General features: G+C 24.9%; 1 protein-coding gene across 1 annotated transcript; it reads left to right on the forward strand.

Moving 5' to 3' along the window:
* Window positions 1-11,536: 11,536 nt before the first annotated feature.
* LOC101221729 (monothiol glutaredoxin-S10) lies at window positions 11,537-12,141 on the forward strand. The gene has a single exon (XM_004150764.3). It carries the CDS (start codon window positions 11,626-11,628, stop codon window positions 11,938-11,940), a length of 315 nt encoding a protein of 104 aa, XP_004150812.1. The 5' UTR covers window positions 11,537-11,625; the 3' UTR covers window positions 11,941-12,141.
* The last annotated feature ends 6,020 nt before the right edge of the window (window positions 12,142-18,161 follow it).

An 18,161-nucleotide genomic window follows, 5' to 3' on the forward strand; every position in this document is an offset into this window, starting at 1 on the left:
TGTATATGTAGTTTGAGAGGTTAAGAAAACAGAGAAGGAAATAGAAGAAGAAAATGGTTGAGAATGAAGTGAGGAATGAAGAAGGGAGAAAGGGTTATTTATATAGGATTTTGAGTGATGAGAGAGAAAGAGGGAATGTTGGAATTTAAGAAGGAGAGATATTTGGAAGAGCTGGAAACTTCCAAGCCACTCTTTTGAAGGGGTTATAGTATAAAGTTGGGATATCGAAAAGAAAAAAAAATGCAGAGTAAAACAGCTTCGAATCTTTGCATAAATATGTGAAGAAAAAACAAACAGAGACGTGTCCTTTGTACGGTTTCCATTTACAAATCTCTCCAGTACTTGTTTAAATTCCTTTTACAATATCAGATCACATTTCCTTTTTCTTCAATCTTTTCACCGTCCAATTCTGTTTATTCTCTCTCTTTATACACACATATATGTTGAGAGAGATTGATTTTAGTGGAAAGTTTGGAACAACTGATCTCTTAGTTATGACATGTTGGCTAAGTTATGTTAGCTTTGGTTTAAAGATATTTTATCTTCTTCTGGACTTAATAACACATTCTGTACGCTAATTCAACTATGGTCGTTATGAATTTTTCTTTTACTTATACATACCCCAAGTTAGTTGAGTTATACTATTATTCGCTCTAGTTTAAAGAGAGATTATCTTTTCTCTTAGTTTTACTAACACATATTATATACTAGTTGAACTGTGCTCGCTTTACCTGAAATGAATTTTATTCTCTTATTATAAGTTTGACTAATATATACCTATATATTAGATATGTTAATTGAGATATCTTTATTTTGGTTGGAAGATATTTTATTCTTTTATAGGTCTCGTTTGTTTTACATGAATTATCGGGAGATTTCAGATAGACATTAATTATCTTTATTTGTTTCAACTTTCAAATTTTAAAACTTAGTATATTATTATCCAGAAAACGTTAAAACTCACTCGACATGGGTAAAACGTCCTCCAAACTTATTAAATTTTTATACCTAAAAAATAATGAAGCCTGATTAATTGATAAATTAATATAATTTAATCATGGTTAAGTTTAACTAATTATTGAATATAAATATATTATTATACTTAATAAACTTTTAACTAATGCATCTATCACTAATGTTTTATGTTATCTTAACTATATAAAACTATTTAATATAGATTTTATAATTAATTATTAAATAACAGTTTAATTAATATTTAATCAATAATATTCATCTAATTTATGACTATATTACCTTTTCTCTTCCATTTCATGAAATAATTAGTTAGTCTTGGGTTCTATTTATAAATTAGTAAATCAAATACATTCTCTTTTAACTTTTGGAGTTTTTTCAAAACATACTATTGCACGCTAGGTGAGGTATATGCTCCATTTGGTTGGAATATATTTTATTTCTTTTAGTTTTATTAACACGTACTACATGCTAGTTGATGTATGCTCACTTATGTTAAAAGAGATTTCTTATCTTATTAGTTTTACTATTATATTTTTATACGTTAGTTGAGTTATACTTTAATTAAACGTGGATTTCTTTTCTTTCTCTTAGTCTTACTAACATATACTTGAAGTTAGTCAATCTATGCTTGCTTTGACTAAAAGAGATTTTCTTTATTCTTAGACCACAACCTAACTAATAAATCAAAAACTAAATTACATTTTCTTTTTAGTTTGTTTGAGCTCTACAAATTTGTAAAGTACGAGATTTGTATCCGATCACTTTCTGGTTTATGATATATATTAGTTTAGTTGAGTTATGTTTTACATTAAAAGTTATATTACTATTAGTCTTAAAACAAACCTATATGGTATATGATTTCTTTTAAAATAAAAAAGTTGAATAGACCAATGATTTATTAAACATAAAACTGAAAGTTTAAAGATCTAATAAACATTTTTTTAAAAAAAATTCAAAAGATATTTTACATCAAATTGAAAGTTTAGAAAAAAACGTTTCTCATAAAACGCATGAATCAAATAGACCTCTACGTAAATCGATAAAAACTAAACTTATAAGACTTATAACTTATACTAGAACAAACATTTTACATCAATTTGAGGCATTATAATCTCTTAAACTATTAAAAAAATATGTTTGATTATTGCCCATTTCTATCCATTATTATTATTATTATGTTAAGTAAGGTCAAAATTTGTTCCTTTTTTATATATATATTCTTTGGAATGAAATCCAACTTTATTAGATTTGGCAATTCCCTTCCTAGGTTTAGATCTGGATTTGCCAAATTAACAACATCCACACCCACATTGGGAAAAAGAAGAAGAAGAGAATCCAATTAATTATTAACAGAACATTATTTGCCCAAGAGGGCTAAAAGGGATTTGGATTTGGATTTTCTTTTGGGGTTGCTCATTTTTTTTAATCTATATATATAGTTTTAATAAATCTAACCTAGGGTGCGAAATCATCCAAACCGACCGGTGTCGACTCGACCTCACAACTCAATATAAACTTTTGATTACTCAAACTCATTAAGAATTGATCAACTTCGATTCATCAGATGGTTTGCTAATAACAACCTTAGTCGACCGATTTGTTTAAAAAAATCATTGATTCCTAGTTCTAAAGAAGCGACTCCTAAGTTTTAGTTCATCTTTAAAATTGTCTAATATATTGTTAGAATTACAATGTTATTTTCCAACAACCGAATTTATTAAAACTATAAGTCTTATAATTTTAATAAATGTTTAATCATTGTTGTTGATTTATTATTATTATTGATCCGTTTTCAATTATTTTTTTTATCAACATTTTTACTATAGAATTTTAAAACATATTTTTTTTCCTTACACGAAAAAATGGTGTATTATTTAAGCAAATTTAAGATTCATTACAAAAAAAAATATATGTATATAAAAGTAAAAAAATAGTAAGAATAAAATAGAGTATATTTAAATATATATATATATATAGTAAGAATGATTTTGGGGATGTACCTATCTTGGAGGCATCTTTTGAGCTGTAGGAAAGTATTTGGATTTATCCAATATGAAAAAAATATCCCTTTTTTATTTTTTGGATTCGCATCCAATTCAAAAACAAAGAAATTCAAGAACAAGCTGCTCCTTCTTTCTTTTTCTTTTTTCATCTTCTTCTTTCTTTTCTTTTATTTGCCCCCAGAAGAATTCTCTAGAGGCTTCAATTCTTTTTCTAAGGTCGAAAAACCGAACTTCATTTAGTAATTTATACTACTATTAAGATAAATATTGGACCGCTCATTTCAGATTATGGTATTGGAGTACTCCATAACTCAAGTGGATATTTGATTAAATAAAAATACATTGTGATTCGATTAAAAATATATAACAGTGAACCTGAGAGACATATTGAAATAGATTGATATAACTCCTCACATGCATATATATATTATTATGATAATCAACACGACGCATCAAATTAGCATAATTTTCGAGTTTAATTAAGTTTATTAAATTTCTCTTACTCAATTATATAATCTCCATATTTACATTAAATTTAACTTATTAAAGCAAATACTCCTGACAAAAAAAATCAACATTGTAAATATATTTAGCTAAGAATACATTATACCCACGTGAACACATTAGTTTTTCCATTTTGAAAGAACATATATATAACTTTTAATTTTAGGATTTTTATTTCATTTCGAGAATTTTATTATATTTGTTTCTAATCCTAGTTGAAACTCGTTAAATGTATGTTTTTCTTTAATTATTACAATTGTTAAAGTTATGTTTAGGTTGACTAATAATTGAACGGAATTCATTTACTACAGATTTAGTCAAGAAAAAGCTGACTTTAGCTTTATGTTGAGATTAAAGAATAAAAAATGAAGAGATAAGTGAGCTAAGTCCTAAGTCTCTTATTTCGCTTTCAAATCTCAGTATGTCCAATGCTGCCATCAAAAAGCAAAAGCAAAGAAATCTTTAAAAAAATATTTAAAAAAAAGAAAAGCCGTACATGCAAAAAGAAAGAGAAACTGAAGCTGAGAAAATAAAAATAAATAAATAAAGATGCTTTAATATATATATATATATATTTATTTATTTATTTTAAGTATTTTGAGGTCCCCAAAATTATCCTCAATAAAGTTTTTTAGTTTAAATATTTTTCCATTTTTATTGCTTTTTTTAATAATTCAATTCCTCTACTTAAAAAAATTAATTGTTGTTGACTCTGATAAAAGTTCCATATGACTGAAGAATTAAAAAATATATATTTTCAAATATGACCTTTTTCTATAAAGTTATTCAGATTAACTTATTGTACTAAAGGAAATTAAAAATACAGTTTATTTTAAACTAAAGATTTGTTTTCATTACATTATTAATATTTTGTTTCTATTCACTTTTACAATAACAAGAATTCTCAATGTTCTATATACAACAGGTTATATAGAATATATATATATATAGAAATGTAAATTTCAAAGCAACAGAGAAATATGGGATTGAATGGGTAGAATCTCGACCTAATTTTGTAACTTTGGACCACCTTCTTTCTTTTTTTCGTGATAACTTTAAATAATAAGTTTTTATATATCATTCATTCTCACTTCATCTCTTATTTTCTAAAGATTGACAAAAAAAGAAAATTACACTCTATCACTCTCTAAATTTTTTATTTTGTTAAAAAATATAAAGCTGAAAAGTTTAATGTTATAAGGTAGACACTCATTCTAACATAGCGGCACAAAATTATCGTTCCAAAAGTTTATAGTCCAACTCGTTAAATTTATGACTATCGTTCATTTAAAAATATAAACAATATGTGATGAAATTAAGTAAGCAACCGATTAATTACCCGTAAATGTTATTATATATAAAAGTGATGAGTTCAAGAATGTGTATTATATACTTTTCTTATTAAAAAAGAACATAAAAAATAAAAAAGCTTGGTTATATGATCTACACGTGTGTAGTTAACCAAATTAATCTAGAAAATTAAAACCTAATTTTTACTTTAAATTTAACCTATTTTTGTCGATATTTTTACTTTTCCATAAATCGATATTTATATTAAATAATAGAAAAGATCTACTAAACATAAAAAATAAACAAATATAATATAGATGATAAACCTTTTAATTTGTTTAAAAATTATAAAATATTTATTAAATAGTTTAAGTTTATTATTTATTTATTTTTATAATTTTTTTAGAAATATTTATCGATATCTACATTTTATCGATATTTTCATCTAAATTTTCATAAAACTAAGATCTCAACATTTTTCTCAAAATCAACATTTTTCTTAAAATCAACATTTTAAACCTTTATCGTGTCCATACCATATAACAACATGATCACTCTCTTTCCACGCAACATCACGAGATTGATAGTGTCCAACAAGTTTTAGGATGAAACATCCATCAAAGAGTAGGTGTAGCAACTCGTTTGATAATTCCAGCATTGGTATATGCTTCAATTATAACGTAAAATGAAAGTGACTAAACTTGTAATAATAATAATAATAATAATAAGATTTTAATTTATAAGGTTCTACAACAAGGCAAAATATAAATCAAATAAATGTGTAAAAAAGTCAATCATCTTTTCTTTTTATATTTTTCTAAAAAATTCATAGCTTATATTTATATATATTTCACCAAAAAGAAAAAAGAAAGAAAAATCCATATGCTCTAATATGATCTAATCTTTTTTAAAAAGACAAAAAAAATATTATTCTGAAGGATATATAGGTTGCTGATATCCAAATATTGCATATTAATATAAATATAATAATAATAATAATAATAATAAAATGGCATCGATTTGAAAGGCTTCTTCACTTTCTCTTTATTTATTTTTCTTTTTTCCTTTTCGAATATTTGATAAGTTGGTGATCCTCAATGCAACTTTCCAACTACGTACGTATTTTCTTTTTTCTTTTTTATTATTATTATTTATACCTATATACCTTTTACAATGTTTGGGAATATTTTGAATATTATGTATTGAAAAATAAAAAATAAAAGTGGCTCAAGACGTAGGCCAAGAGCCATATTTTTGTGAAAGGGTTATTTTTGTGTTCCATATTTCAATACGGCCTCCTTTGTTAAAAGGTTACATACTTCTTTTCATGCATGCATATCTAGAGAATTTTAAAGAGTGTTAATTAGAATTAATTATGAGCTAGGTTAATTTTAATAATACAATATTAATATTAATTAATGTAAATATGGTAATTGATGCATCTTGAGTTAAGCTTGATCAATAACCTAAAGTTGAAAAACCGATCTTACATTTATATGCTATACAAGTATATGAATTAAATTAAGATTTTATTTTATACTAATTAATCATAAATGGCAAACCATATTGACCACATGAGGTTATACATATCTGGTATATTTTCCATCCAACATAAAAATGTATAATTTCCAAACTTACCATTTGTACACTTACACTAACACATGACATATAATTTTCATTCTTTTGTGCAAACAAGTTAAAATATGAGTTACAATCGATGATTAACGTTAAATTCTATTTATTAAAGTATCGATATATGTTTGATTAAAATATGAGAGTTTTGAATCTCACCTGGTTAGGTTTGATTCTTACTTCCTGGAAAATGAGATTGCTTTCATAAATTTTCGATTAGTTTTATATTTGAATTCATACTTAATTCCAAAAACAAAATAATTATTTTTACTTTTTATTTCTCTGAATCTCTAACAACGCACATGGATTCCTTTGCTTTTGTTGTCAACATTTTAGAAGTGTTTTTGAAATCCAAACTAAGTCTTGCAACTAAAAAAGTGTTGCTTAGAATTAAAATGTTTACCGAGAAAAATTTTAAAAATGATTTAAAAAATGGTGTGAAAACACATACAATATCTACCAAAAACTTCATTTGATAACTATTTAGGGAGTACCATGAATTTCTTTTATTATAGTATATATGTATTTAAGGTGCATACCATTTAGTCTCATCGGTTAATGAAGATGAGAGGATATGGGCAAAAAAATAGTTTGAAATAGCAATATTATAGTTAAGTGTGGGTCATAATATATAGTTGGAAACATCAATTATTATTGGGTATGTTGCAAATATAACAATCAGATCCAAAGTGTTGTAGATATAGTACAATACAAAAGCATAGGTAAATACAATAATATTTAAATCTAATTCTCAAAGTCTATCATTGATAGATCATATCGCTAATAGTAAAGTCTATTAACAATAGAGTTCACTATTGATAGATTTTACTATATTTACGATTCTTTAAAAACGTATGACTGTTGTATGTTTTGCTATTAACCTTAAAACTATTATCCGACCCACTACAATTACGCCCGTTATTAGGTTACTGGCTAAAGGTCAGACATTGGATGAGCTCTAATAGGCCACTCCACCCAATTAAAGTTTGGGCCCAAACAACCATTAATTGGTTCTTTGTTTTTTAAAAAGTTTTAAGTGATGTAGCCTAAAATGTTATATCATATTACAAGATGGACCCAAAATTTTCAAAACTTTTACAAATGTCCTAAATGTGCTAATATCTTATACAAATATTGGGCCAAAATGACAAATTTACTCAACTTAATTATTAATAATATATTAAAAATAGAAAAGAAAAGAGGAGAGTGGATAATGATTAAGATTTGCATTTATTAGATATCTTATATAAATATGTTAAGTGATCAATTCTATCATGATAATATTATAATCAAAATTATCTATTAATTATTTTTCTTTGGGTTATTTTGTTAAAAACATATATGGATATATAATTTATACCATATTTAAATTATAAACAAATAATAAGTATTACATTAATAAATATAAATATATATGATATAATAATTAAGGAAGTTACAAATATATAATAAATTAGATGAGTGATAGTTAGAGATATAATTTATTTTCAAATAATTGAAAGAAACTTAAAAGTTATTTCAAAATACCACGATTTTCTAGTTTAGATAATATAAAATAATTAAACAATTAGAACATTTGTCAAATATTATTGATAATTTGGGTCTTTTTTTTTTTTACATCTTTGTATTTTAAAATTTAAGCTTATAAACATCACATTCCACCTAAAAATTTTATATGTTTTGTTTTCTTTCAAAAATCAGTCGCAAGTAATTTTCACAAACAAGTAAAAAGGTTCATAGAAAAGCAAGAGAAAACAAGAGTAAAGTTCTAAAACAAGAAACTCAAAACAAAACTATCATCAAAAGGGGCCTAAAATAGGTTATCAAAATCGAGCATTTTTTTTAGATTGAACTTAGATTTTAAAATCATTCTAAAAAATAGATAAACAAAATCGAAAACAACAAAAGTTGTTTTTTAAAAAATGGTTAATAAGCTTAATTTAAACACACAAAAGTCTAAAATATTATAAAATATCATAACAAAATAGAAGCTCCATAAAATTTCATATTTTTCATCTACCCTCCAAATCGTTCTTGAATTATTATTATTATTTTTTTTTTCATTTTACTTTCAAAAACATGTATATTTTTATTTTCTATAAAAATATTTCAATTTATATTGATATAAAAATGAAAATATTAAAAAAAAATTCAGATGATAATGTAAACTTTTAAAAGCAAGATAAGAAGGAAAAAAACATGCAAAAAAGAAAAAAGAATGTGAAAGATATGCAAGGGCGGATCGTAGCATCGCATGGTTTTGATTTTTGCCTCTAATTAATTTCTTTGTCTTCTATTCCTCATTTATTCCCATCCTTTACACATCAATAAATAAAAAACCACTTTTTTTTCTTATCATTATTTTCTAACATTACAAAATCATTTATCCATAAATTCTTTTAGTTTACAACTTTTATTCTAGCTTTTAGAAAAAAAGTATTTTCTAGTCTAAAAAAATTAAAACAATTATGTAACTCTTTCTAAAAAAATCTATATTTTTTTATAATTGATATTTTTTTTTATTGAAAAATTATTGTAAAGGATAAAAATGTTGAAAATATATCAATGATAGACACTGAGAAACTTCTATCAATTTCTATCAATGTAATCGATGGACACTGCTAAAAGTTTATCAGTGTTAATCACTGACAGAATATAAAATTTTTAAATAAAATTTTGCTATATTTAAAAGTATCTTTTTATTCTTATTTCTAAAAGAAATCATGAAACTACTCTAGTCTCGTTATTAAGAGAATGCTAGTTTGTCAATTAACATACCCATATAATTTGTATTGTTTTATTCTCTTTGAATGTAGGATGGATTCAATCCAAAATGTCATTTACATTAGAAACTTGATACTTATATATGTGTAATAATGGGAAAAATTAATTTAAAAAATTAAATATTCATTACAATTAGAATATGATAATAAAAAGTTTTAAAAATATGAAGGCTAAAATTCTATCAATATTTTGATGCAGTAGAATTCATTGATATTTTTTTTATATTTGTAAAAGATTCATATAATTTAATTTAATATAAACTTTAAAATGAGAATAGAAAAGGCATTATAGTGGGCATCTTCTAATGATAATCACCATGTTGGAGTCACCTCCCTAATCCATAAATATATCAACAACTAATATATGCACCAAAATGTGGGGTCTCTTCTCTCTTTGTAAGAATATTACAAAAATAGTTATAAATATAACCCACTTTCTTTTTAAAAAAAACTTTCAAATATAGAAAAAGAAATTAAAATATCTATTTTACCATTTTTATGTAAAACTACCATATACCAAAATAAACTAGATACATGCTGGTCTATCTTAATCTATTACAATAATTTTTATCATTTAAAATATATTTTAGTTATATATAAATTTTTAATTTAACCAAATTTAGTTTAATATTATGGTGTGTTTTGATTATTCCCAACAATTTGTTTTCCTTTTTCCTCCAAATTTAAGCAAATAATGTTAGGAATTTAATTTGCTTTTAATATCAAATTGGGATTAGGGAATTACTTTAAAAAGTTTTATTCCTTAATTATCCTTAATGATCGCCTCAACTCTATCAAATATCAACATTCGGATATATAGTTTGTGTGTTAGTGATCATCATCTTTGTGATGCATAAATCTTTGAGTGGCTGATGAATTGTCACAAATTGATAATTCTTCTTTATGATATTATTCTATATATCCAAAATTTTGACATTCCTTCCTATCATATATATGATCTTCTTTTTAATTCCTATACCCATTTGTCAAATATGTGTCGTTTATATATGTATTGCACTAAAGAAGATTTGATTGTTAGAAATTATCGCTACTCGATTTTATTCCTTACCAATAATGTCTTCATTGCTATTTCATTATTCCTCAAAATAATGTCACTCATTGTCAACTTAATACAACGCCAATATTATCGTATTAGCATAGTTCAACGATCAAGGAATTTTTATTTTCTCTGAAAAAATTTTAAGTTGTTTAAAATTTTATCACATTGCTATTTCTAAGTTGTTCAACTTAGGTTTGTCTCTAGTTTTAAAATGTCATGTTATTATCTTTGAAGAGCTTAGTTCCCTCTCGTTCTAACGTCTCAAAATTTTATACTTTTACTCCTTAATTCTCAATCATGCTCAATCTTAACTTTTAGTTACTTTAATTCCTAAAATTGAGTTAGTATGTGTGAGAATTCAAACTTCTAAAAGTATAAAAGTTTTAAAATCCTAATACTCAATTCAAAGTTATAAAAGCATAAAAGTTTTAAAATCCTAATACTCAATTAGAAAGTTGAAATTTTTACTAAAAACTAATAATATTTTCGGTTCGCATTTAAATATTGTTCAAGTAATAAATGTACACGTTTCCGATTTTACTTTTACAAATTTATATTTATTTTCTATCAACTTCTCAATTATATAATTTTTTAATTTATTTTATTTTCTATGACCCAATTTTACTAGAAAAAGAAAAAAACTAGAAAGGAGTCTTTTGAGTTTTCAAAATCTCCCTTAATTTTCTTAAGGTGCATGTAACATGTGGGCAAACTATGAATATTTATATAGCTTAATTCTAAAAAGAATTATAAGTCTACCAGTAATATTATTTTATTATATTTTAACAGTTTTATAAATATTTTTAACAGTTTTATATTATTTTATAAGTATTTTTAACAGTTTTATAATTTACAGTAATTATGATAGATGCTTATCGAAAAAGAAATTATACTTAAAATTTAAAAATTAGAAAAAAAGAAAGGAAAAAAGAACTATAAAAAAGAAATTATACTTAAAATTTAAAAATTAGAAAAAAATAAAGGAAAAAAAAAAACTATAAAAGTTGTTTATTAGCATCTTCCTCTCTCTCTCTCTATCGTGTTTTAATTTTAATAAATTAGTGTATTAGACTTTCGGCAGCCACGCGCTCATGTGAAATGCTATAAAATGATTCCCTAAAAAAGGAAAGGAAAACACAAAAAGGGCATGGATGCAAATATCTTTATATATATATATACAATTTTCTGAATTATGATATCCATTAATTATTCTATTTTAGTACTTTAAATAATAATGAAGCTTTTAGTCATTCCCTTCCTCTCCTGTATAAATAAACACCAATCCCTTTCAACTACTGCAAACCCCTACTCCACATCTAATCTCTCTCTTTCAAATTTTCTCTCTAAAGTCTCAATATATAGTTAAAAAATAATAAAAATGGACTTGGTAGCAAAAATGGCTGCAAAGAAAGCGGTAGTGATCTTTAGCAAGAGTACATGTTGCATGTGTCATGCAATCGAAAGGTTGTTCTACGATCAAGGAGCGAGTCCGGAGATTCACGAGCTCGATCGGGAGTCGAAAGGGAAGGAAATGGAGTCTGCCCTCTCGAAGACGTTGGGGGGTTGCAGCCCAACCGTGCCAGTTGTGTTCATCGGTGGAAAGCTTATCGGATCCGCCAACACTGTCATGACTCTTCATCTCAATGGTTCCCTAAAAAAATTGCTAAAGGAAGCAGGAGCTATATGGCTTTGATGTTTTGAACATAAATTATTAGTAGAATTGAACAAAAGGTCTCTTTTTTTGATCCTTTTGTGTAAAAGTATGCTACCTATGATATATAATGGTTGAAATAATTAGTAACAAGTTGATGAAACTGATGACTCATGTAATATTTGCCACTTTTTCAATTTCATCCCTCAAGCTTAATATATTTCCATTTTGCCGTTTCTATCATTTTCGAGGTAATTTGTAAAAATCATTCCTAAATTACGTAACTAGCGCTACGTTCTACACTTACACTATCAAACTTTATATTGTAAAAAATTGAGTATTCAAACATGTACAAATGTTAAAATTAGACCCTCAAAGTTATGATCGTAGTCCTTGGAACGACCCTAATCTCAAACTTGTACGATTTCTTTGCTTAATTAAGTAAGTTTGTGAGTCTAATTTTATCATTTTTATAAATTTGAGCAAATTTTACCATTTTAATACAATATGCATAAGAAATTAAACGTTGTCTACCAAAATAAAGTTGAACAATAACTCGAAAGGTGTAAAATTTTAATAGCAACAAAAAGTAAAATATATATTAGATATGTTTATCTAATAATATCACATCAATAAAATTAAGAATTAAGAAGTATCTTAGTTCTCTAAAATTAAAATCTAATTGAATAATGATAAATTCAAATAAGTACCATATAAGAAGTAGTTCTCTGAAATTAAAATCTAATTGAATAATGATAAATTCAAATAAGTACCATATTTAAAGATTATTTGGCATTGAAGAAATGGAAATTAAAAACCTCACAAATTTTAAGACTAAGAATGTAAATTGTCCCAAATGTTTAGATATAATTTTGTTTTCAATTATTGAACTACATGCATATACATATAACACATTTGTCCAATGCTTCAAGTGAAGTGATTGGTGTGGTGATAATGGTAGGCTTAACCCATTTTTTTTTTTTTTTTATAATTAAAAGGAATATTTTTAAGTATACCTAAACAAACCAAAACATTTAGAAAATATTGAGATCAATCAATAAATAGATTATGAAATTTTGCTATAATTTCGTTATATACAACATTTTTCTTATTAAAATAGAATAAATCACATCTATTCAATGGGGGTGTGATAAGATTTACTTTTATGCTAAAGTGTTTGATATATATAACTATCATAATTCATCAATTTAATTTTTTTTTTTATAGATAAGTAATTTAATTTAACATGGTATCATATTATAGAGTTTTGGGTAGAGTTTTGGGTCGTTATTCAAACTTTAAAAAGTTTTATTTTCTTTCAAATTAATATTACTTTTTATTTGGTGCTACCAAACTTAATTAATTTTTTTTAGCTTTGTTTAGTGATTTAATTAAGGATATAATATAAAGTATTATAAAAAGGGTAGAAGAATAAAATAGGCCTAAGAGAAGCTCTATCACACATAAAGGAATGTGTTAGCTAAGTATATATAACTTTACAAAGAATGTCTTTTAATTTCTATTTTTGTTAGCTAAAGCATAATTCGAAGTACCATTCTAGAGAACATTATAATAACAAATAAAATAAAGTTAATAATAACTTAGTGCCCTTAAATGCCCTACCTGCCCGAATCTCCAAAGCATAGCCTAAAATGCCCTATGCTAAGATTGGACTACGATACATATTTTTAATTGGTTAAATTTTGATTATATTTTTTTTGAAATATTAAAAAAGAAAGTGAGACGAGCTTCGAAAGTTATATGACTTTAATTTGATGAAAAATATCTTTATTAGAAAGATAAAATAGTATATTTAGATTTACTTACAAAATTTAAAACATTAATTTTTAAAATGTTATTTCTAATAAAAATTGTTTCGATAAGAATTGTTAAACATAATTAAACTTTGGAATTATTTTAAAATCTATATTTTGATTATTGACCGTTAAATTAATATTTTCAACTTTTTTAGAATTAGTTAAACACTTTTAAATTTTATTTTAAAATTACCTTTTCATTATATCAAAAAAACTTCAAAGGAAAGCAAAGAACTTTTTTGTCTACTAAATTTAAACCAACCCCAATTCTAGTTATGCATGAGTGATATAGAATGCTAATATAGTTATTTTTTAAATTAAATTTTTCCTAACCGGTCAAGGGATAAAAATAATAAAATATTTAAAGAGAGAACAAAAATTAAAAAATTAAAGTAAAAAAACTTTGATAGAATGTTTTTATTTTATATATAATTAGAATAGAAGAAATAATCATGCCAAATGATTATATAATAAAATTGTTTGTTTTCTTTGATTCTAGAATATATATATATATATATATATATAAGATTTAAGATGAATAAATCAGCCACCACTCTGAGTCTGTGGGCTGAAAAGACTAAACATTTTTATAAATATAAAGAAAAAAGGGTCAATTCATGAGAAAATGCATGAAAGAATTACATTCTCCATAGCGTTTTAAATGGATTGTTTGATTCTTCCTATGCTATATGTGTGTGTGAAACCCATCAAAGAAATTTGTAAAATAAAGTAATTTAATTAATTAATTAATTTCACTTTTGATGGAATGAGAGAGAGAAAGTGACAAATGTCAACTTAATTTATTAAAGATGGATGGATGAAATTCCTATTAGGTCACACAAATTAAATAAAATAATAAGACAAATGCATATAATATGCTCAACCCCAAGGGATATAATTTCTTTATTTTTTGCATCAAATTTGTTTTTGGGTTTCTAAAAAGCAGACTGAATTTTTCAAGAGTTTGCTCTAAGGTTGGTTTTCCAATATTTAAAATCATGAACCAAAATATTTATAATGTTTTTGGTATATTTGCATACAATTATATCATTTAGAGTAATTATACTTTATTTATTTATAATACCTGTGGCGTGGAAGACTCAAAATTTCTACTTGAAAGAGGATAGTGTATAAATTTTATTTGGATAGAGAGTTATAATTAGACTTTAGAACATTTTTTAACTTTTGAGAATTTTATTTTCACGGTTTCTATTAATTGGTTTTCTATTTGCGTCGGTCTCATCTTCAACTTTTTTTAATATTATATCTATTAGTGATCATAGTAGCGATTTTGAGTTTCGTCGATCTCTATCGTAATAGAGATCAATATGTTTATGGATTAATTTCAATAAATTCTCAACATAATTAACCTATTAAAAGGGATTTTCATGAAATTTAAACAATGTGAGACACAAATACTTCTCCTACAGTCTTAAGATCGTACACATTATTCTACCATTTCATAATATCGCAAATAGAAAATGTCACAACATGCTCCGAAATTCCTTAAAAATAATAGTGTTCAATGTTCATCCTTTTGTTCATTGGCTTACATAACTCTTTAGTAAAAGATATTTATGTGCAGCTAAACCATGTCAATTTTTTTTCCTTATCTATAGTAACGAGTGATTAGGATAGTTTATGTGTAATATTCTCTCTCATTAGGCTGAGGGTTTTTTCTATTTATTATTCCAAGCTACTAGATTCAATCTACCCGATCAAAAGTTGGACTATTTGAAGGGTGACTATATCATGGATGTGACCCCTAATGGTAATGTCTAGAAAGTTATCACAACTAAGTAGGAAACACAATAAAACCCTACTCAAGTCAACATGGTCATTAAAGACATGACCTTCCACGTGCCAAATATATATATGTTAAAAATAATTGAATACCTCATGACAACGAATATCGATTATTATTAATAATGTTAATTATAAGAGTAGTGAAATAAGAGAATACAAGGAAAACGAAAAACTAGCCCAATTGATATAAAATGCGTCAAAAATCTCTATCTCCAATTTTAAAAAGTAATAATGAAAAGAAAAATATATAATATCATGCACGATTAGAGAATTGATACTACTTTTTTGTCGTAAATGGCAAAAGAAAAGACATATTGGATATTACTACATTTGTGCACTTAAATACATATTCCATTTTGAAAATAAAAGAAAAATTATATATGTATATATGTAACGCATGTCCCTTACTTTTCTAGTATATAATATTTAAAATGATAAATTTAATTTAATAAAGAACTTTATCAAAAATAGCAAATATCAAATTTTGTTTAGTATTTTAATTTTGTACCTAAAAGATACTTAAATTTTCAACTTTTTGTTTATTAAGTACACACAGTAGGCTGGAATTTATAAATTTATTAGGCACCATTTGGTGAAAAAAATTGTAAGTTCAAAATTCAATTAGATTTTAAAATTTTCAAATGCCCTAAAACTTAAAAGACTTATTAAATTAAAGAAATCAAAGACTTAAATCTGACCATTTTTTAAAGTTGATTTTATTTATTGTGCAAAAGTTGCATATAGAAACATTATAATAAATAAACCGTGGATTCGATCATTGTATATGATTAAAAAGGGTAGGGTACTAATCAAAGCCGAAAAGGTAGTGTTCACTCTACTTTTGACCACCTTTTTCAACATATATACATTAATTAAAAAACACTCCTTGCTTTCAATATAAAAACCAAAATGGTTATTATTTTTTTGAAGAAAAAACAATACCAATTACCAGACCCCTATACGATAATTCTAATTGTTTTTTAATTGGTATGGCATGACAATCATTTTCCATCTTTAAGGTCTAACTTCAAGTTGATATTATATCTTTTTATTGTTTTAAAATAATTATCTTGAAAAATACTCTATAATTATATGGAGATTGAGATGGTTATTCAAAATATTTTCTAAAATTTAACTATTGAGTCATGAATTCTTCTTAAAATATATGAAATTTTCAATAACAAGATGAGTATAGGTCCATGATGTGAAATCAACCATTGGTCTATTGTAAGTACCAAATAAAAACTATTATAAAAAGCATGACAAAAAAGATTAAAGAGATTGTGAATTAAAAGAACTATGTAGAAATTGTGAATAAAATGTTATTTACAAGTACACCATATTAGAATTCACAACGTCAGACATTGTTAAGCGTGCACGTTAAACATGCCATTAGAAAAAGAAAATCAAGACTATTTAAACCAATATCACATTTTGAGTTTCGTACATTAACTTCTCAACTGAAGTACAACTGAGCTTCAATTTCCTAGGTTTTATTTTCTAAAATTTTCCTCAATTAGTCTATTTTTAAGTCTTTTTTTACCATTAGACATTCATGAAACCCAATGTTAATGATATCGAAACCTTGGTTTCCTCGGATCCTAGTATTGTCACTTACAAATCTTAATAAAAATCAGTGATTAAAGCAATTCTTAGAATTAGTCTTAATTAACCTAAATCTGAAGTTCATTGTATTTGATTCTGAGAGGAACATCATTGATTCTAATTTGAATTCGAGTATTAATCCTCATTAGTTGAAGCAAATAGCTTTAGTTTGCAAGTGTTTGCAAAAATCCTCGAAAACATATTGGGTTGTTACACTATTTTCACCTTTTTTCTTCTTGTATGGGATTTTCAAAAGTAACTTTTTCCTATAGTTCAAGTTCGCTCCCCAACATCTCTTTTCAATTGTTCAAAACCAATATCGATAGTGTAAAATTTATGTTGAAGACATGAATCCAACTATTAGAAAGATAATTTAAACCATTTCCTTGATACTATCAAATTAGCTAGTCCATGAGAAGTTCAATTTACACATGAATAATTACAAATTTAGCATGCAAAATAATTAAATAATAACTAACATTTTAGAAAAATTACAAATATAACAAAATTAGTCAAATTCTATAATGATATAAATCTATCTTCGATAGTCTATATTATAAATATTAATCTATCGTTAATAGATTTATAATCTATCAATTGATAAATTTGTTATATTTACAAATTTTGTCTATAAACAATAATTTTATCATATTTGTAATTTTTTTAAATATTGTTATATCTTACATTATTATTTCTAAAATAGACATCAATAATAAAAACAACTAAAAACTTCTGGCCCATTATAGAATACATTATTTTATTCTTCTATTCATCAACCAATCTAAACCTTTTGATATAAAAATAGATGATAAATTTCTTGTTCCATCACAATTTCTTATCTATAACCACTTTCGTTAGAAAAAAAAAAAAACCATATAGAAACTTTTGGTTGGCAAAACTTGAAAAACGTTTGGAGGAAATAGGCAAGTAAATTAACAAAAGAACCAAAAGGTTTAGGTAACCACTTATTGTTCTTTGTTTTTTGAAAATAAACCCTATTATAAGGACTTTTGTTCAACCCCAAATTAGGTATAA

This window comes from Cucumis sativus, chromosome 6 (assembly GCF_000004075.3).
Source record: "Cucumis sativus cultivar 9930 chromosome 6, Cucumber_9930_V3, whole genome shotgun sequence".
NCBI classification, from domain to species: Eukaryota; Viridiplantae; Streptophyta; class Magnoliopsida; order Cucurbitales; family Cucurbitaceae; genus Cucumis; species Cucumis sativus.

What these genes read in the sequence shown, in the direction of transcription:
- LOC101221729 (XM_004150764.3), top strand. Translation starts at nt 11,626, where the DNA reads ATGGACTTGGTAGCAAAAATGGCTGCAAAGAAAGCGGTAGTGATCTTT.